At 37.5% G+C, this 22,010-nt stretch overlaps 1 protein-coding gene and 2 long non-coding RNA genes across 20 annotated transcripts in view; 1 reads left to right on the top strand and 2 right to left on the bottom strand.

Moving 5' to 3' along the window:
• The window catches only part of LOC106724275, a 23,070-nt gene extending 11,939 nt beyond the window's left edge, over nt 1-11,131 (bottom strand). The window contains exons 1-3 of the long non-coding RNA XR_001360027.1: nt 11,120-11,131; nt 7,023-7,033; nt 2,667-2,669 (exon numbers count right to left, since the gene is read on the bottom strand). This is a non-coding gene — a long non-coding RNA (uncharacterized LOC106724275). The remainder of the gene's footprint in view (nt 1-2,666; nt 2,670-7,022; nt 7,034-11,119) is intronic.
• The window catches only part of SOX6 (SRY (sex determining region Y)-box 6), a 384,360-nt gene that overhangs the window by 259,616 nt on the left and 102,734 nt on the right, over nt 1-22,010 (top strand). For 8 of the 18 annotated variants that reach the window (XM_014530922.1, XM_014530923.1, XM_014530918.1 and 5 more), the window contains exons 7-9: nt 8,243-8,366; nt 17,097-17,176; nt 18,622-18,744. In XM_014530922.1, coding sequence (XP_014386408.1) covers nt 8,243-8,366; nt 17,097-17,176; nt 18,622-18,744 — 327 coding nt within the window. The remainder of the gene's footprint in view (nt 1-8,242; nt 8,367-17,096; nt 17,177-18,621; nt 18,745-22,010) is intronic. The other 10 variants (XM_014530932.1, XM_014530931.1, XM_014530933.1 and 7 more) reach the window with 3 other exon arrangements.
• Nucleotides 15,834-22,010, bottom strand: part of LOC106724272 — a 38,630-nt gene continuing 32,453 nt past the window's right edge. Inside the window, exon 4 of the long non-coding RNA XR_001360024.1 lies at nt 15,834-16,312. This is a non-coding gene — a long non-coding RNA (uncharacterized LOC106724272). The remainder of the gene's footprint in view (nt 16,313-22,010) is intronic.

Genomic DNA, 22,010 nt, shown 5'->3' with positions numbered 1-22,010 from the left:
GGGGAGTGTGGGAGGGAGAGAGAGAGAGAGAGAGAGAGAGAGAGAGAGAGAGAGAATCCTGCTGTCAACAAACAAAATCACACAAAGCAGGACCCTCATCTAGGTGCAGTTACATTATTTGTACAATGTACATTTATTGGATTGGATGCTGGTGGGAAACATCTGAGAAGATGGGACTCTGTCTTCTCAAATATTTTTAAAAAGCTGTGTCCTAGAATTGTTCCTGATGAAATTTCGGTTTGATTGTCCTCCTGCTAGAGCTAACTAGATTCTCTAGGAAGCAGGGATTTGCTCTCCTCCATTAGCTGCAGCAGCCAGAGGTTTGCTAAATAAGACAAATGAAAAACAAACAAGGTGATATCAAGATGTATTTAAGTCATTCTTTATTTTCTTCTGAAATGAGAGCAGCTACAGTTTTGCATCTTTTGCAGCTGCATTAACAATACTAACCTATGGAAACTAGTGCTTAGAAAACCTGTGCTTAGGCCCTAGGTGGTTCTCAGATGGATCAATTGAAGCAAAATGCCTAGTATGTTTTTAGCCCTATGATAAGAGCAGGGAGGAAATATAAATGGCACAGGCCATTCAGGACACTCACTTTACCTGGAGTGAGATGATTAGTGGATTGAAACAATTAGTGAATACTAGGGTAGGACGTATATAATATAAGGTTCCTTTGTGTACTTCAAACAGGTCAACCACGAGAAGTTCAGTGTGTTGACCAACTGCATTATGCTTTCTAAGGCAGGCCAAAGAAGAATCTCAACATATTAGACAGATTTTAACAACAACAATAAGAAGTTTAAAATGAAAAGTGTTTATAGTTAAGGCACTATTTATCCTATCAAATGAGACCTTTTCCTTCCTGACTCTACAGAAGAGCTCAGCATGCACTTTTAGACAGTCAGAAGACACCTTCCTGACCTTGAAGGCTTTTAATGTAAGCTTTCTGGGGCCTTTATTTCTTTCACTGTAGACACTGAGGCTTTTACAGAGGTAACACTTTACACAAATGACTCAGCTATTCTTTGCAATAAAGAATATGGCCTTTAAATAATTCCCTTCCCTTCCCTTCCCACCTTTTCTGTCTGTATTCTCTGCCTCTTCCTCTCTGACCACTCTTTCTCACTCCCTATTTTCTATCTCTGTCTTTCCCTCCTTCTGTCATGATTTATAAACATTGGATACACTTCTTCCGACAGATTAAAACAGCTTGCTCCAATGAAACCCCATGAGGAATGATATTCGAGAAATAAAGCATGAAAAAGATCTTCATTTGCTCACTGGCTTTCACTCACTAATAGACATTACTATTCTTATGATTTTCAACACAAATTCTTGTTTCCCATCACTAAAAAAGTTAGGTAATCTTCATGAAAGAGAAAACGAGTCCCCCTGAGTGTGTTTGCATATTAGCACGTAGCCAGGTCTCTGCCAAGTCGCTCTCTGACTGACTGCTGCAGATGCTCTTTCTCAAGTATTCTGAGTCATATCTTTAGTGCAAGTCTTCAGGGACAAACAATAGCACCTGTTCCTCACAAGATATCAGGCCAGTTAGCCCATTCATGTATCTTTAATGAAGCTCTGGGGCAGATGGCAAAAAATGGCATCATCAACAACTTAGCACAGAGAAAACAAAGGGGATGAGTGTTGATGCAACAATTCTGTTTTAGAAACAGGAAGAGACAGAACCTAAGTGTTTCACGTGCATCTGCCGCTGTCTGCATTGTCTGAACGACATGAGGAACACCCAAGCAATTAAAATCCCCTGGCATGTACCCTATTTGATCAAGAATGTGTCTCCTTCCTTTCCAAAAGGGAGCTGCTTTGGTGAGGGACTGTGGAAGGTTAGAATTAATGGACAGTTGTGATTTGGGGCGTGCACTGTGTTCCTTCCATGATGCACTGACTGAGCTTCACCTACGATGGGTTCCCAGTTTCTCATTAGTCATTCACGTGACATATCCAGCCAGTTATTGCTGACTTCCAGAACAATAAAAATAATGCAGTTTCATACTCAGATATATTTTTGTCCACATCAAGTTTCACTCTTTGTCTTAAAAAAATCTGTTTTACTCCTTTATCTACAGGATAATTACCAAGTATCTGTGAATTTGTGCTAAGGGAAAGATACCCTTTCAAGCGACAAGGATGCTATTTTGAATTTTTGATAACATCTTGGAAAATACATGTGGAGACTGGTCATTCTTTGATGCAGCAAGGGGAATTCTATTATTTTTTTATTCTTTAGTAAACTATTTTTGGAGGTTGCTGTTTCCAGTGTGAGTGCCTTTCCTGGCATGTCACCAGATGGGAAAATATGATGGTGGGAAGGAAAAGGAAAGGCAGGCTTACATTCTTCAGAGCAAGGTGGGGGCTTTTCTGTATCTTCAAAAGTCTTTATCTGCCTTAAGCACTAACACTCAGCCAGTGAACTTAATTCAGCTTCCATAGGAGGAAAGTACTCCAGGTGCTTATGTGTTTTTGTGTAACCACCAAGCCCTCTTATCTCTCTCCACTAACTTGCCCTTGTTTTCTATTCCCCACCTTCAAGCAATAATCTTCTAGTAAGTACAATGAATGGACAGCTATGAAAGGGGGAAATTATTGCTTTAATTTATACTTCCCACTTATATTACAGCCATGAACCGCTAAGACAGGGTCACCTTCTGATATATGCATTGTTTGGTGACTTGTGTGTTGTGCAAACACTATAAAGTGTAGTTACACAAACCTAGATGGTATAGCCTACTACTGTAGTTGTAAGTGCTATACTTTTATACACCTGGCAGCTCAGTAGGTTTGTTTACACCAGCATCAAAACAAGCATGTGAATAATTTGTTGCTGTAGACATTACAATGACTACGGTGTCACTAGGCTGTTAGGAATTTCCCTGCTCTATTATAATTGTTGTTATGCAACACATGACTATTTGCACCGGTGAGTTGTACTGGTGAGTTTTCTATAACAGATGGTGGTTGGAAGTATTCATAGACCTCCATTACCCTTACTAATTTTTAAGACAGATGATTCCTTTAAAGTAGTATCACACTGGGGAAATCTGGATAATATTGTTGGATTATATCAAGGTCAATACCCTAGTTGTGATATTGTACTATAGTTTTTCAAGATGCTACTATTGGAGGAAAATGGGTAAAGGGTACATTGGATTTCTGGGTATTATTTATTACAACTTTGTACAAATTACAATTATGTTTATAAAACTTCCAGTCAAATAATTGTTATCACAAAGAATTATATTCCTTATCTCAGTTAGGTTGGTTTAGTAAGAAATTACTTTAAATGGGACTTAAAAGTATAGACTTTGAGCTGGTTTTACCTGGGACTTGAATCCTGGCTCCACCACTTTTTAATTGACCAAAGTTACTTAAACTCTCACAGTTTTGTCTTCCTCATTAAGTGAATGAGAATAATAACAGTAAGTACACCATAGAATTTTGAAGATTAAATGAGATAGAGCATGTAAATCACTTTCCCTGTGCTGGACATATAGGAAACACTGGAAAGGACTAGCTGCTGTGATTATCATTACCACTACTGTTACTTCTGTAAATAGAGCTAGAAATGAGCTTTCTATCATCTCTCAGCCTAGATTCTAATTGGCCACTGGATATTTTGGCTTGTGTTTAGTAAAGGGCACTTTGAATTTTCATATCATTGTTTTACTTAAGACAAGTTAAGGAAAATTTTATCATTTGGAGCTAAATGATCATTGCTAATGAATGTATTATAATAAATTATTGGAATTAGTTACAGTAGATTTATGATCAAATTGTCCTGGGCGAAAACGAGAGAGAAGACGAAAGAAACTGAAACTAAATAAATATAATAGCCATACTCCAACAATACACCTCTGAAACATACAATTGTTTTTAGTTGCAGGGCTCCAGATTTTTCCTACCGAAAGTGTGTACACATGTGGTTTTCCCTGTTTTCTATCACTGAAGTCCATGTGATGCAATGGAAAAAGCCCTGGACGGGGAAATTAGCAGTTCTGGACTCTAGATCCAGCTTGGTCGTCTAGTGTAAACCCAGGCTTGCATCTTTTATCTTCTCTAGTCACCTGGTTCCATGTGAGGTTTGATTTAGATCAGTGATTTTCAAAGAGAATTCCCTGGACCAGCAGCACCAGCTTCACTTCACATGGGGATTTGTTAGAAAAATACATTCTTAGGCCCCTACCTCAAATCTACTGATTCAGAGACTTTGAGGGTGGGGTTGAGCAATCTTTGTTTTAGCAAGCCCTCCAGATTCTGATGCACACTAAAATTTGAGCATCACTGCTCTGGATTATTTTAGTGTACATTTTAGATAGTTGGATCCAACCCCAGAGTTTCTGATTCATAGGTCTGGGGTGGAACCCCATAATTTGCTTTTTTAAAATTCTCAGGTATGGCTGATGCTGCTAGTTAGGGACCGTACTTGGAGAACTACTAGGTGAGATCAACTCTAAACTCTGGCCCTAACCAGTTTGGCTCAGTGGATATAGCGTCGGCCTGCGGACTGAAAGGTCCCAGGTTTGATTCCGGCCAAGGGCATGTACCTTGGTTGCGGGCACATCCCCAGTAGGAAGTGTGCAGGAGGCAGCTGATCGATGTTTCTCTCTCATCGATGTTTCTAACTCTCTATCCCTCTCCTTTCCTCTCTGTGAAAAATCAATAAAATATATTTAAAAAACAACAACAACAACAAAAATACTCTAAACTCTGTTCCACCTCTGAGTCTACTATTACTATTGCTCTCCCTATGCCTTCTGTTCCCCTCCTTATTTACTTTGACCCTCGTTTTAATGAAACTGCCTCTGAGCTAATAGCATTGAAAATCTAACATTTCCTACCTTGTAGAGAGTGATGGACAGAAAGGAACTTCCTTAAACTATTACAGCTTATGTTAATATGAAACCCCTATAGCTCCTTGGCATTAAAAAGGACCCTAGATAGTTTACTTAGTTTTCTCATGTACATAGCTAGTTACAAAGGAAATATCTTCAGGCACCAAGATTCAAGAATTAAGGTCTGATGCCTAATTGCCATTGATCCCTTATGATCTGAAGAGCTTGGGCACCGTGAAAATAAAATTATGTTTTCCTCCTAAGACGCTGCTTAATGAATAATTACATCTTCAAATGATCCCAGTAATCCCACCTCTTCTTTTTCACGGGTTTCTAGATACTTGGGATGGGATAATGCTCTGTGAGGTGTGGTATCTGCCGAGAACATGACAAGCCTCGGCCTGCCAAACTGAATTATTTAGTTGGCTCATGTTTTCTTTTTTGAATTAGAATTATGCATAAGATCCACTGTTTCTTCTTTTATCAGTAAGTTGATAATCTTCTAGTACTGAATATTCAAACTATATCAAAAAGAGAGCAAAGACCTAACGCTTACTGAGTGCCTATTATGTGCCACTCACTGTGCCACAAGCATTACTTTCCTTGTCTATTAATCCTCACAATAACCATGTAAGGTAGTATCACTAACTTTGCTTTTTACGTGACAGAATAGACTCAGGAAGGTTAAATGAGTGTTCAAGATCACACAGCCAACAGAAGGGCAGTGTATAGATGTAAGCTCGGATTGTTTGGCAGTAAAGCCTTTGTAGGCAGAGTAGATAGTGAATAAATTATGTGTCCAATGGATGAAAGAATGACTAGATCGCAATATCTTCCTAATGTTGACTTTTAAACAACCATAGAATTATCAAGTTGCAAAGGGTGTATAGGTCATTATCTAATCAGGGTTTCAGTTTCACATGTCCTTTCAAGAATTTCTCACATGTAGGTGTGCAACCTTTACTTGACCACCTCTAGGGAAATGGCACACACACTCTCTTTCATCAGTGATTGTTGGATTACTCATTATTAGAAAATTCTTTGCATTAAACTTCCCTAAAATCTCTTTCTTTTGAACATAGTTCTGCCCATTGTAACTGCTCAGATTTAATCTGGTTCATCTTCCATATATCATTCCTTCAAACATTTGAATATAGTGTATCTTCTCTATTCCAAGCTAAATGGCCTCCATTTTTTTCCAGCTACTTTTCAAGATCCATCACACATAATAATAACTTAATAGCCATAGCTATTAAGGTGGCTCATTGGTTGGAGCATCGTCTCATGCACCAAAGTTGTAGGTTTGATTCCTAGTCAAGGCACATGCCTAGGTTGTGGGTTCATTCCCTGGTGGGGTGTGTACGGGAGGCAATCAATTGTTGTTGTTTTTTTATCACCTCTCTCTCTCTCTCTCTCTCTCGCTCTCTCTCTCTCTCTTTCTCTCTCAAACAGTGGAAGGATATCCTTGGGTGAGGATATAAATAAATAAACAAACAAACAAACAAACAAATAAATAAATAAATAAATAAAATGTAATAAATGTCTGTTAAATGACAGAAGGAAAGATTAAATAAATATGATACCTAGACTTCTCACTTTCTTGCTCCCCTTCTTTAGAGTGTGAAGCATCTGTGCTATGTGCTGGGTACTTGAGAGGACCATATTCTAGGAGTAGATGAAATGATTTCCTTCTATATACTCTTGCACTGAACAATAGTCACCCACAAAGAATACCATGTTTTATTTTCTGACGTAGAACAGTGCCCTCAATGTTGACATCTCAGATTTGCATCAGGTCACAATCAGCTGGGGTTGGAAGCAAACTTAGTGTTTTTCTTCAGGGTTAAAGGCAAGACCTGGGCACTAGGGGATCAGCTCCAATTTAAGCAGGCTAAGTTTGTACTCTAACGTACAAAACTTGGGCTTACCTCAGCTAAAATGGGAGAAATAGCTGCCTAAAGCTAGTTTCTTTCACGCCCCACTGGCAAGGTAGTAATTGCACAAAGACCTTTTTATTATAAGTTGATTTTCCTGAGAAATGAATTCAGAAAAATACTGTAAAGTGTTTATTTTTTGCTTGCCCTTTATTAACCCACATCATAGGGCTTTCCCTAGAGAAAAACTGTTGGTAAATGAAACCTCTTAGACCCATACAGAAGCATTTTGCACCATGTCCCTGGCTGTGGAGGGAACAAGGACAGGACAAGGCAAGTTAGTGCTATTTAAACAGGGTCACCAGCCAGTGTGTGGATTTCTGCCTGAAAAGAAGATTTAGGAATTTAAACAGGGGAAAGGTTTGGGGCCGGTAGAATTAGTGGTAATGGTTTATATCTTAAATAGAAATTAATGTAGCCTTTTTATGCTAGTAAGGAGGCCAAAAACCCCGTTTGAACTAAAAGATCATTTCTGTTAATACACCCTAGTTTTGATCTTTATATAACAAAAGTCCCGTAGTTCAACTTATAGAATCAGGCCCTGAAAGCCAGGACAAAACCTTCCTGTGATGCTCTCGAGAACCGGGGCAGCATGCCTGGAGGAAAGGAGGGAGCTGGGAAATTAAAGTGTGATTTCCACAGGCATGATTCTGTCATAGCTCTCACTTTCTTTATATGGAACACAAATACTGATATAGAGAGTGAAGATTTTCTATTTTGCATTTTTGTGCTCTTTGATACATTTATTGAGGTCAAATGAAATTTGATGTAGTAGGATTTATTATGAAATGCTCTCTGAATACAACTCCATAATTACTGAGCTACATGGTAGTGCATAAAGCTGTAAAACTGCTTAGCCAGACAAGCAATTTATATGTTACATCGAGGTGTGTATGGCAAAGAATATTAGTTTAATTGGGAGCCAAGATGTAGTAGCCTTAAATCTGAAGAGCTATATGTTTAACATAATGCAGTGAGGCTTTGAAATAAGAAACCTAACTGGGGAGACACAGCTTTTGGAATACATAACAATTAGACATTATTTTCTGTCCAAGGATACTAAATACTGTTTTCAAAATAAAGCACAGAATGCAAAGCTGGTGTAAGGGTAAAACCTTTAAACATTGTACAATGTAAGAAGCAACTTATTTCTTTGTTTTAAAAAAGGAAAGAAAATAAAGGAAAAATAAAGTTGAGATAAAAGAAAACCAGTAACTACAATTTAGTGGAAGCAGGGGTGAAGCAAATTCACAATGAGGTGATGTTCTTGCTGTGCTAATGGAATCTAAGAGAAGGGACTTGTGGAATGTGGCCCGAGTTTTCTGAGGGAGCACATTTGGAATGAGGTTGGAGGTGGGTGGCTGTTTGGGTTCCCACACCCCACCAGGAGTGAAAAACAAATACTTCTTGGCGTGCATTTGCTCTCTGTCTGATCATAGGCTCTCTTCTGTTTAGCAGGTTCAGGGTCACATGCCTCCGCTCATGATCCCAATTTTTCCACATGACCAGCGGACCCTGGCAGCAGCTGCTGCTGCCCAACAGGGATTCCTCTTCCCCCCTGGAATAACATACAAACCAGGTAAGTAGAGAGGAATTTAACATTCTTTTGGAAATGCTAAAATCCACATGTTTTTGCTTAGTAGTCACAACAAACACAGGAGCACATGAAAGAACTATGAGCACAGAGATCATGAAAGCTTATTTAAAAGTAAAATTAGAACTGGGAAGTTAATTGGGAAGGTGACATGTTAATAAACTAATTGGTTGCTAAAAACTTTTACTTTCTCTTCTTCCACTTGATTTTTTTTTGTTCATAGATAAAATGCCACTTTCCTTGGGGGCGATTACACATTTTTATTAGCTCTGTCTCATACCTTTACTGTGAATAATTGTCTTTGGTTACCGATGCTTTCCTCCCCAAGAGCTTTTATATTCTGGCCGAGTGGTCACGTACAGTATAAAATGTTGTTATTAGTTGTTGTATGATTTCTCTTGGAAGAAAAATTAAAACTGGATTGATTTAATTAACTTACCATTAATAGCTAAAATTCTTTTTGATGTTAGTCTAAATAATGAAACATTCAGTAGTATTTTCTCATTCATCTTGGAACCTCAAAAAACAGGTCACATAACCTTGCAGTGAAATATGTTTTGAGATGATTTAGCAAATGTTATGATTTTTCTTTATTCCTCTGAGTTTACTGGACTCCTAGGGAATTCAATTAGGGACACAGAATGGTTTGAAGGTTCTTTCAGAGCCTCCTTGTAAACAGGGCTTTAAATGTTTAAAGATATGTTGCCAAAGGAATCCAATGTAAGAAGATAGTCAAGTAAATAAAAGTCAACCTTAATTTCATTTGTGCATTCTTTGTAAGTGACCTCAGCTCAGAAGTAGTGACCTTGTTCTACTCATTAATAATTTCTGTGTCAAGTTCTTTTTAACATATTAACCTGCTTATATTAACCACCAAATCTGTGTGTAACAAATCTGAGTGCAGCAGTTTCTTTGTGTTTGGGGTTTACAAAGTGAACAAAGGTATTTTAATATGCTTAAAGCACTAATAAAATATAAATCACTCTACTAAAATGCTTGGTAAGAAAGTTTACTAAGTAGCATAAAAACAAACCTGGTGAATTTTGATACTTATTTTAACTGTTTGTTGCTATTGATTACTCTTTTGCTCTTGGTCGAGTACACTCTTCCTTGTAAGGAAAGGTAAGATGTGTGTCAAAACTCAAAGGATTTAAAGAATAGAGATGTTAAGGGATTGGCTAATTTAAGGACTGACTTTGAAAATTCTTCAGATAAAAAAATGGCAATCCTTAGTATTAAAGGTTTCTGGGCACCTGAGTGAAAGACAGTTGTGGTATTCAGATTGCTAAACATTGGTTTTTCTAGAGCAGAATTTTCAGAACAAGTTATATACCCTATGAAGTTGAGATTCATATTAAGGACAGGAGTATATTTTGTCAGAGAATATGTTTCTGTCAGTGCAGTGTTTCAGTCCTTCTCTGTTCTCTTTAAGTATTTCTGAACTGTTTCTTCATCTTGAGTATCTTTGGAATGTTGGTGTAAACTAAATTTACTGGTTTATCCTGAATCTGAGTTTGTCATCTCTCTACCAATCTTAGAATCCTTTTAAATGAACTATACGTGGAACTCTCTATTTAATTTCAGTGTTTTTAAATTTAAAATTCTCCACACTTCAAAATCAGGTATGAGCCTTACTTTCTACTAGACATAGATATCAACATAGTTAACATGTTGCCTAATTTTGTTAAAACAACGATGACATTTTTCATGAGGACAGATATTGTTATATAATCAATGAAGTTGGACCATTTTTTAAAAGTCTTCTCATATAGCATCAATGAGATTATAATATGTAACTAAGAAGAATATAGAGATTTGGACAATATTGTACAGGCGTGAGTTACCTCCCTCGAACCGCATATGTGCAGCACAGTGTAGTGTTCTGGGGAAGCAAAGTTGTATTTGATTATTTTGGCTAAAACGTTTTGGTTAAGGCAGGACAGTAGATTTGGACATTAGGACAGTTTTTAATCCCAGGCAAGGCTGGTGATAAAAGTATTTTCTGGTGACTCCTAAGTTATGTCAGATAAATTAATTAAGCAGAACTCTATATTCTTTAATTTGTTGGCTAATCTAGGCTTTACTGTATATAAAAATTATACTTAAAAAGATTTAAAGTTATATGTTCTTACACTATTAGTAGAGAAATTCCATATTCAGGAGACTTAATCTATGCAGTGTTCTTGTCATTCACCTGAATTTGGGGAGGAGAATTCTGGACCAGAGTCTGAATTTGGACCAGAGTCTGGAGTAAGAAAACTTTTTTTACTATAAACTGAGCTATGGTAATTTCACTTGAAAGACACATGAGACAATGACTAAATTTTTAGAAGAGAGGAACTTTGTCACATATAAAAGCTGTGCAATGATCACATAACTTTATATTTTGATCCTCTAAGCAAGAGGCTGAGCAAACGCTACCTTGTTCTTCATAAATTACAAAATAAAGGACTCTCTTTTTTTCTCCTTTTCTACCTTCCCATAACCTAAAACAATTCCAGAGAGCTTATGCTGCCAGCTGATTGAATAATCGTCTTGATTGCTAGACAGCCAGGCCCTCCTTGGGGTGATATTCACAGTGGAAGTTGACTATTTCTGAACCCATATTAGCACAGTCTAAACTAACATATTTAGGGCTCTGGGACTTCCCCTTCAGATAGTTTGCCCATCGCTCTGGGCATTGCAGGGTTCCTGTGCACAGTGAGCAGCAAGCAAGCTCTCCCACCTCGCTGGCTTACTGAGGAGTGTTGCCCACAGGAATTGTGCGTGTTGATGAACTTTCCCTGTATTCCTACTTTTCTGAGACTATTTTTCCTATCATGAACAGTTATTAGATCTTGTCAAATGCATCAATTGAGATGATCAAGTGGAGTTTTCCCCCTTTGTTCTATAAATATGATGTATTATACTGAGTCTTTTAGATGTTGAATCACTCTTGCATTCTTGGGATAAATATTACCTAGTCATAGTGAATAATATCTTTAATATGTTGTTGGATTCAATATGCTAATATTTTGTTGAGGAACTTTGTATCTATATTCATAAAGGATATTGGTCTGTTTTTTGTGGTTTTGTTTTCCTGTGATGTCTTTATCTGGATTTGGTATCAAGGTAATGTTGGTCTCATTACTGAATAGTTAGGAAGAGTTCTCTCTCTCTCTCTCTCTCTCTCTCTCTTGTTGAAGACTTTGGGAAAGATTAGTGTTAATTTTTCTTGAATATTGAATAAAATTTACTGGTGAAGCCATCTGATCCAAGACTTTTCTTTGTTGGGAGGTTTTGATTACTGATTCAATCTCTTTACCTGTTATAGTTCTGTTGGTATTTTTTATTTTTTCTTGAATCCATTTAGGTAATTTGCATCTTTCAAGAATTTGTCTATTTCTTCTAGATTTTCTAATTTGTTGGTGTACAATTGTTATCTAATGCTTCTTTTTAATTCCTTTGTTTCATTTAGCATTTATTGAGCACCATTTATTTGTCTATAAACATAAATAATAAATTTTATATACTAGTAAATAAATTAGACTGTCAAACCCCAGAGGGAAGGCAGGGGAGGGAGTGGTGGGAAGAGATCAACCAATGAACTCAAATGCATATATGCATAACCCATAGACACAGACAATAGGGTGGTGAAGGCCTGGGGGGTTGGGGGTGAGGGAGGAGAGGGCAATGGGAGAAAAACAGGACATATGTAATACTTTCAACAATAAAGATTTAAAAATAAAAATAAAATAAAAGATGCTCCTTGAGAAAAAAGAAAATCAAACACATTGATTAACTTTTCTAAGCACTCCCATCTAGGAATTAGCAGAGATAGAATCCAGACTGGTTCTCTGATTTGATATTTTATGCTCTTGTGGACATGTTCTAAGTGTGGATGACATTAAGAAAAATCTGGTGTTTGCTTTTTCTGTAGGAAAAAATGTGATTTATATGTATGGGGTTAGCCAAATGACATCTTATAGAGCTGGGATTTCTACCGCTTCCAGAATTAAATCATAGGTGTGTAACCACTGTTGCTGGAATACTTGATTAAATCTATCTACTTGAAATTAAAGCATCTTAGTTTCTTCATATTAGTGTTCTAATTTTTAAATTAAAATGTTGCAGTCCAAGAAGAAAATATGTTCATCCATGTAAACTAACCTGGCTTCATGGAGATCATTTTAACTGTTCCTCCTTCATATATAGAGCCTATATCATTGGTGAGCTAATATTAAGGCATAAACTGAGTGGTTTTATAATTTCATTTCTTGCAATGGGGGTGGATTTATATCAGTTCATCGACCCTCACTTATTTAATTGCTATTCTGACAAATTCCATGGATTTTTATATATTGGTCAGAGGAGTGGATGCATCTATGAAATAGGTAAAGAAATTAAGATTGATTCTTGATTCTTAGCTTCTTTGAAGGTATCAAAAACAATGCAGATAGCCTGGAAAGCATGGCTCAGTGGTTAAGTGTCAACCCACGAACCAGGAGTTTGTGGTTCAATTCCCTGGTCAGGGCACATGCCTGGGTTGCAGGCTTGATCCCCAGTGTGGGGCATGCAGGAGGCAGCCAATCAGTGATTCTCTCTCAACATTGATGTTTCTCTCTCTCTTTCCTTCTCCCTTCCTCTCTGAAATCAATAAAAACATATTTAAAAATAAACAAACAAACAACATGCAGATACTCTTAGGAAAACTCCTAAGACTCCTAAAACTCAAGACTCTTCTCATCATTGGTCTATTCCAGTGATGGCGAACCTATGACACGTGTGTCAGAGGTGACACGCGAACTCATTTTTTTGGTTGATATTTCTTTGTTAAATGGCATTTAAATATATAAAATAAATATCAAAAATATAAGTCTTTGTTTTACTATGGTTGCAAATATAAAAAAATTTCTATATGTGACACGGCACCAGAGTTAAGTTAGGGTTTTTCAAAATGCTGACATGCCGAGCTCAAAAGGTTCGCCATCACTGGTCTATTCTTTAATGAACAGAGAAGGAGCAGTTTTGCAGGAGAAATGAGAGCATGCTTGCCAATTTTTTTTGCCCAATTGTCCTCAGAACAGATGGAAGGTTTTGTTCTATTTTTAGAATTCTTGTCACCCATTACCTGCTAACTTTTGCTGTGATGTGATGTTTCACAAAGATAAATTCAGATAGATTATGGCAATTTTTTAGAATATAGAGGAAGTATAATATTTTGCTACTCTGAATACATACATCCAGGCAAGATGCAAAGTGGTATGTCTAAGTCTACACTGATGATAGTGATTGAACTATTTCTATATTGTAGCAAGAATGACGATAGCTTATAAAAATGGAATCTATATATAAGTTATTTGGCAACTCAAGTAATTTGCCATAAACCTATGATGCCACCACAAATTAATCTGTGAGATAGTTAGGGTTGTGTAGTGAATTTTTCTTCTGTTTTGGAGTGTGTAGAGTAAGGTGTGAGACTTTGAGCCAAATAACTGAAGAATCTTTGAATCCTGTCTCCCAGTTTAATGTATCTTTCTTCTCTACTCCTCCCAAGCTCTTTAAATGATTTCCTCAATAGGTTAATATCTGAAGTGAATATCTCAGAAGACCACAACCATCCCAGTCCCTTGTCTTTCTGAAGAATCATACTAAATGGGCAGAATTTTACATGTGGGATGACTCTTTAATGAAAGTGAAATTTCTATCTGAATTACACAAACTATGAGTATTCTTGTAGGAGGTAGACTGAGTCCTAGTTCCCCCTCCTCCTATATTTAAGTCTTAATAAGTTTTGGCTTCATTTCAGTTTCCCTGAAAATTACACAATGTACTTTCTGTCATTCAGGGACTCTTGCTGTGGAGCTGCTTTGATTTCAAAGGAATGTTACCCAGTGTGACAAGTGAAACGAATGTTAGGCAAATGTCCCATAGGTTTTAAGTCCTGTTTCGTATTTGTACTGTAATCCGCAGGTAAAAATAGTCAGTTGGAAAATCTAGAAGGCTGGAGAGATGGATTTGCAGAATGGGCATTCTTTTTCAGACTACCTCTTGGAGGTTGTCTTCGTACACTAGAGGTGGCAGGAGCCAGAGTACGGCAGTGCCTAAAGCCAACCTGTTCCAACAGGCTTCATCTTCCTTTGTACAAATTTAAAAGAATGGGTGCTCACGCAAGCATTTCAAATCCAGAGACAAATTTGAAAAAAATTGCTACAACATGTTGACTGATTCCTTGCCAAGTCAGCCACTGAGAACTTTTTCTTGATCAACTCTTACACAGAGGAAACAAAAGGGGGTTGGGGAGAGCACGTAACTTTGTTATAAAAAATTAAACTTTCCAACACCCTAAATCCCTCTCCCTCTTATATTTTCCTCTTCTACTTTTATAATCCCCCTCTTTCCTTCACCCTTATCTTCTCCCTCTCTTGACTTTTCCTTTTTCTCTCTCTTCTAATTATTTTATGTGATAATCTCTGTTGCTCTAATGTATTCATTTTTACTTTTAATATCGATACAATGATATGTTCTGGAGAAATAGCTTTGCAAAGATTATATTTAAACATACAGATTCAAACCAACAGCAAAGTTAGAAACGCTTTAAAAATAAGCTTGTCAGCAGTAGAAAGAGAGCTGTTTGTAGCCAGCAGGTGAGCTGGAGAGTACTACAGGGTGTGGTAGAGATAGTAATAAATTAACTAGCAAGCCAAAAACTATTTAAAAAAATCAGCTATTTCATAGCATAGAAGCATGACAGCTATGAAAAAAGGAGTGCCCCAGGGAATTCTTTTAGAGTTTGATTTTTTAAAATATGTTTGACATGAAAAATGTTTTAGTACAAATAAAGCAACTGGTATTAAACTTACAGGGAGGGGGGTTTTGTGGTTTAGAGTTAGTATGAATAATGCATGATATTTAAAGAAAGAATAGCTCTAAAATGTTCCGGGAGGCAGTCCATGTTGATAGTTGGAATGGTGATTTTTTCCACCCTATTTTTGAAGCATCATTAATTCAGCATCGTTTTGTGATTTTTTTTAACATGATCAGATATCAACCAAAGAAATACTATTTGACTTAGATAGGAATATTCTTTCATCCGATAATTTAGTTTAAATATCAAGGAGATCAGTGGAATTATTTAAGCATAAAGCGACAGTCACTTACTATAAAAAATAATTTGGCCTAGTTAACTTTTTTAAAAAGCTCATGCAGCACTGCAAACCAAAATCAACCTCATGGAAGGGGAAAAACAAGATCAGATATTTTGAACATTACTCCATAGGAGACCAGCACAGCATAGTGCTAGTGAGTGCATTGTAGCAGTGCTCGTATGCAATCAGAAGCCAATTGTTACTGGACTGCACACGAGCACACACTGTGCTCAATGGTCTGATGAGGTATTATGGATATGATGCAAAGAGACTGTGCAGATCAGAAGCTAACAATTTGTTAAAAGTGAAAGTGACTTAACATGTACATTGGGCCAGCTGAGCAGCACTTCGTGTGGCAGGCAGGATGCGTCCCAGGGAAGCAGGGGCATCAGGAGGCTCCAGGTATTGGTGTCCATGCAGAAAAAAACAAAGAGGTTTAGTTGCTTTCCAGTTGACTACCGCTGTTACTGCGATTCTTTCTACACCGTCTCTTCATTATACATTCAGTTTTCAGTGTGGAAAAAGTTCATGCAAAACAGCATGATTATTATAAATGTCAAAAATGTGTGAAGGAACAGCCTATTAAAATATAGCCTAGAAATAGCGCACGACACTGACTTTAAATGAGTGGCCGGAGCCCAAGCGATGCTCCATTTAATCACGGATATTGTGTGATTTGTCCACAAGTATTCATTTTGACCTCAGTTACCACGATCACAATACAGTCCTCAGTGCTTTCTCTTGGTCCCTCAGGTCGCTGCACACAGCCTGTGCTCTTAGGTCACTGTCGGCACCTCTGTCCCCCTATTTAGGAGAGGCCTGGAGTCAGAAACACAAACACGTTAGGATGTAGCACTGACCTCTGCTGAACCATGCTTAATATTTTCCGAACTTTAATGGAGACATTCCATGTAAAACATGTGGTTATGAAATCACATCAAGGAGGAAGTGATAAGTACCTAGGGTGCATGGTTCTGTACTAGGCTCCACAGAAGTTAATCCAGAAAAATAATGCGTCCACTCCCGTTGGGATACCAGGCATTTCACAGAATGTTGGCAGATAAGATGAGTTTCCCTCTCACTGCTATCAATTAAAGAGATTGCACTTTAAAATTTTTTCTCTATTTTTTTAATAAAGTATAGTTTAGGGTTATGGACAGTCAACAGATCACAATCTTTTTTGGGCTCTAACGCTCTGCCTTGCTTACCAAGTCAGTTTTTGTTGTTAATACAAAAGCCTTAATGCTTTCTTAGTGAACGGAGTGTCAGCCTGGCTTTAAGATATTTTTTTACCCTTAAAAAAATGATGTATTACAAGATTTGTAATGGAGTGAACATGCTTGAATTGCACATTAAATTTTTTTTAACATCACATTCATGTTTTGCCAGTTTGCCTACCAGCTATCTGTTAACAAAAAGTTCCAAGGCAGCACTGCAAGTCTGTGCCCAACGAAGCCTTTTGTTTCTGCAGATGTTTGAGCTTAGAGCAACGTTGTAAAGCTCAGGCAATCCCAGGGCCATGTTTGTACTTGTCTGCTGCGATTCCCTGTGCATTGTCTAAACCTGTACGCATTGTTCTTTCCGACAGGTGATAACTACCCCGTACAGTTCATTCCATCAACAATGGCAGCTGCTGCCGCTTCGGGCCTCAGCCCTTTACAGCTCCAGGTAAGTGCCAGAGGAAAATGTGGGATGCTCGCCAGTGCTCTAGTGGAAAACTGCTAACCAGCTGTATGCTAAATAATGGCCCTAATGTTAAATAATTTTTTAAGCATAGCCTAGGAGGATTAACACCTTATGTACTTGCCATACTGCAAATAGAAAAGTGCCAGTTTCAATATTTTTAAAGGAAAAATGACACGATGACTTAGGACTTTATGTTCTCTATCAGGTGAGTTAATGGTTTGACAATTTCTTTATGGCTGGTTGTTATTGGCTGCATTAGCTTTCTCCTTGTCAAGTTTCCACCCATGTCTTAATTTATGTCAAATTAGCTTTTACATATAAGCATCAAAACAGAGAACAGTGTTGGATATTTTCCTTCTAGCAGCTCATAGAACAGGGGGTCGTCATTATTACCAAATTACTTTAGCTACTTAGTAAAATGTAAACATATTGCACCTGAGCATGCGTATCGTCACCTCATCCTCTTCCTCATTCCAGGTTGAAAGTCTGGGCATGGTGTCTGACCAAGTTCTTTACTTAAAAGCTAAACTTGGGGGAAAGTGTTTAGGAAGCTGAATGAAAAATCATCTGCACCTTGTCTTCTTCACATTAAAATGAAGGGTGTACAGTAGGGTGAGGCGATCTTTACACCCTTCCAGTACTGCCTTTTAGTGGGAAATTGACTGTAAATGAGTATGCATTTTTAGCAAAAAGATAATATTAAAATAATGGTTAAACCTTCAGAATTTAAACATCTAAAAAGTATGATAACAACCAACTTTCATTTCAATACAGTGGAGAGTTTAAAGATAGTATTTTATTCTTATAATTTATTGTGATTATTTTTTATTTTTCTTAAATAATCTAGGAAATAGCACCTGGCTAGGCATTTTACTTTCTTCTTTGCTATTCCCTACATAACCTCAACATTAAAAAATGTACAAGTATTTTACCATGAAAAAAACATTATTTTGACCGTTTTCAATTGGGTCTTCAAGTAAGAATTTTTGCAAGACTTTGAGTGTTTATCCTAAGCCTCATCCAGAAAGCCTTGTTATGGACTGCCCAGCAGAACTAAAAGTTTTGCCTATAAGAGTGGCAACCCTACCTCTCTTCCAAGCCTCCCCCTTCCCCACTACTAACGCTGGAACTTACTGAAATTGGTGAACTCTAAGAAAAGCCTCACTACCAGGAAACCTAATCTACTTCTCCTTTTTAGATAGCTATGCTATAGAGTGTACCCTTGAGTCAGAGGCAGGAATAAGAATCAGTCCCATTGTTTGATCTTAGAGCCGAGTTTCTGTGAAGGAGCATCTGGGTCCTAAACCTTCTACTTTCTATGCTTTGGTGTGGTCAGTACCCTGGGTATAGAAATATGTGTTCTGTTTCATGAGTTCTGACAGTGTGTTTTGTCTTTTTTTTTTTTTTCTGAATACGCTACTAAACAGAAGGGTCATGTCTCCCACCCACAAATTAACCCAAGGCTAAAGGGCCTAAGTGACCGTTTTGGCAGGAGTTTGGACACCTTTGAACATGGTGGTGGCCACTCTTACAACCACAAACAGATTGAGGTATGAATACTTCCATTGGTGCTTCATTGGGTGGGGGACTGGATTGTTCAGTCATATTATAGGCTTTCTCAAAAGTGGCAAACACAAAACCTAAACACTACAAGATAATCATTTCCTACTTCTAATTCCTAAGGAGGCTCCTTTTTGCTCCTTTTCTTTCATTAAAAAAAAAAAAGCAGATGTCAAACCAATGCCCCTGAATTAGGTTGTTTATTCCTGTATATGTATTTAGGCAATTTTTTTATATTATGTGTGTTTTCAAACCATCTTTATTTTCTTTACTTATTATTACTTTTTTAAATGTATAGTGATGTATAATGTTAAAAAAACACTTAAACACTACAAAAATCTCATTTGACCACATAAAACTCTGTAAAGTTGATAGAATATGGTTCCACTTGTACAGATAAATAACAGAGGTTCAGAGAGGTCAAGTTTTTTAACTAAGGCTACAAAATATTCCTGAGTCAAAGTTTTTACCTAGGATTTTTTTTAACTCTACCTAATTCAGGTTTCTTAACTTAGTTTTCTCAGGCTGAAGTAGGGATGGGTGCCTGGGCCTGGCTGCTTGCTTTTTGCCCCATAAATTTTGATAGTATTCCTTTTGTATTTAACTTCCAGTAAAGCTCTTAGTTAGTTAGTTAATTTGTTTTTTGGTGTGTGTGTGTGTGGTATTCTTACTACTTGGGAGAAGATGGCTTATATGTCTCTTTTGAAAACCAAGTCCTTTTCTTCTACAGGGATCTAGTTGTTCTCTAATTTCATGCTTAATTCCTTTCCTATATCATTGGTGTTCCTCTCTGGGACTCTCAGGTACTGGCGAGTTGCCAGCAAGCTGTTGAATCACAAAAAAAAATGGAGACAGATTACCTCAGACTGAAATACACTTTGACTTTCTGGGTTAGATGTAATACTACATTTTATATTCTAACCAAGGATAGGAAACCCAATTCAAAAAAAAAAGAAAGAGAGAGAGAGAGAGAGAGAGAGAGAGAGAGAGAGAAGGAAGGAAGGAAGGAAGGAAGGAAGGAAGGAAGGAAGGAAGGAAGGAAGGAAGAAAGAAAGAAAGAAAGAAAGAAAGAAAGAAAGAAAGAAAGAAAGAAAGAAGAGAAAGAAAGAAGAGAAAGACAGAAAGAAAAAGTAATTACAGCTAGCAAAAGTTGTATATTCAGCTTCTATTGGCTCTGCAAGTTATACATATTACATACTATGTATTCAATAAAGTGTCCATGTGACTTCTTCTCTGCTGCTTTTGAATCTACATTTTTGGAAAATGATAAAGTTTACTCCAGAGAAAAAAGGAGGGAACAAGATCAAAGGCCACCTTGGAAATAGCCTAGGGAGGAGTTCCAGAGCTCACTGCCCCCTTGCTCTCACCCTTCCCCTTTGATATGAGGTATAAGGGGGTTTCCACCCAGGCATGACCAGGCATACACTCTCAGTATCTGCTGCCTGCTATACAGCCAGAAAGGATTTCTCTCCTAAGGCTTTTGGATGTAGAAAAGATACCAAATTTCTGGACATTCTGAAAATCTATGCTTAGGATTGATTGCTAAATAGAAACTGGACATTAAGAACAAGTTTCCATGTGAAAACAGTTAGCAAGCTTACCCTCTCAGGACAGTTAGTTTGTTAAACTTTTAAGTGCTTGAATGAATGTGAACGCAGGTGACCTCCTCTCCTCTTTGACTTTATGTTCTCTTGAAGTGTTGAGGTTTATCCCATCAACCTTCTCTTAGCCATTTTCTACCCAGATTTTCTTTTACTAAATTTTCACAAGTCACTTAAGTTGACTTCTTTTTTTTAAAAAAATATATTTTATTGATTTTTTACAGAGAGTAAGGGAGAGGGATAGAGAGTTAGAAACATCGATGAGAGAGAAACATTGATCAGTTGCCTCCTGCACACCCCCTACTGGGGATGTGCCCGCAACCAAGGTACATGCCCTTGACCAGAATCAAACCTGGGACCCTTCAGTCCACAGGCCGACACTCTATCTACTGAGCCAAACCGGTTAGGGCTTAAGTTGACTTTTTTCTGTCACAACATCACTGTCTCCTGATGCTGTCAAGTCAGGCTTCTGTTGGGCTTTGATGCCATAATGTCATACATGTGAGGGCCAGATCTGGGTGTTGCTGTAGCAGTGCTGATGGGGAAGCACAACATATGCCGATGTCTGTCACTTTTATTAGGCTAAATAGAGAACCCATTTAAGCAGGAGCCCTCACAGCTTTGCAGTTTGAGTTTGGGCTGGTTTGAGAATTTCTTGGGTTTCTGTTTATCCTTGCTCTGTTTTCTTCCATTTTTTGCAAGTTTTTTCTGCATGTTAGGAAACCTTTGTTCTGTTTGCTTGTATGGTACCCTGGTTAGAAAAGCTCGACCTTGTTTGAAAGGCAGATTGCCTAAACTTTCCAGGTGTTAGTCTAACATGTTTATTGGGACGTTTATGAACAGCAGAGTAGACACTCATGTCGAAGCTGCTACAGACATTAACATTTAAAGTCTTGAGCAAGAATAGAGAGAACATTTAATAATATCTTGCTTTATTGATTTTAAAGTCAGCTTTCTTTTCTAGCTAAGGTTTTCTCCCCTTCTTTGACAAGCTAAAATGTCATAGCTCCAACAATCATTGCCATGATAAACTGTTGATACTAAGGAAGCATTGCAAGTATGTTAACTTGTTTTATTTCTAAACAGAGATTCTTAGTTAAAAAAAAGAAAAAGAAAAAGAAAAAAAAATCCACAATACGTTGATACCACTACCACCACCACCACCCACCACCCCTCCCCCGCCCTGCTGCGTTGCTTAGCACTGGTTCTATCTGATGTCACAGTTAACTTGTCCTTCAAAGGTTGTTACTTCTAACAGTTATAAGCCTGGATAAATCTTAACAGTGTTTATGGTCACACCCTGGAAGCCAGAAATTTTGTTAGCAAGTAGAGAAAAGATATTTAAAGTGGAAAGATCCTTCTTACATGAGTATATTCCAGTTCTGTCTTTCTCTGGAATAAAGAAGATGCAGGAAAGATTTCTTTTTACTTTGTTGCTTTTCTGAGCTAATCTAAGGCTTTTTTTTTTCTGTCTCAGGGGCACAATTTTAGAAGAGAGCAGGCCAAAGAATGCTATTTTTAGTTGAACAGTTCAGCAGATGGAGACATGAATACTCATATATCTGAAGGTTTAGGGGCTTGAACCATTAATTTTGATAATGTATTTAACCCTGGGAACAATCAGAAACTGTAACTCTAAGGTTGCAGTGTTTTTG

This window comes from Myotis brandtii, unplaced genomic scaffold (genome assembly GCF_000412655.1).
Source record: "Myotis brandtii unplaced genomic scaffold, ASM41265v1 scaffold782, whole genome shotgun sequence".
NCBI lineage: Eukaryota > Metazoa > Chordata > Mammalia > Chiroptera > Vespertilionidae > Myotis > Myotis brandtii.
This window is presented reverse-complemented; position numbering and strand designations above follow the sequence as displayed.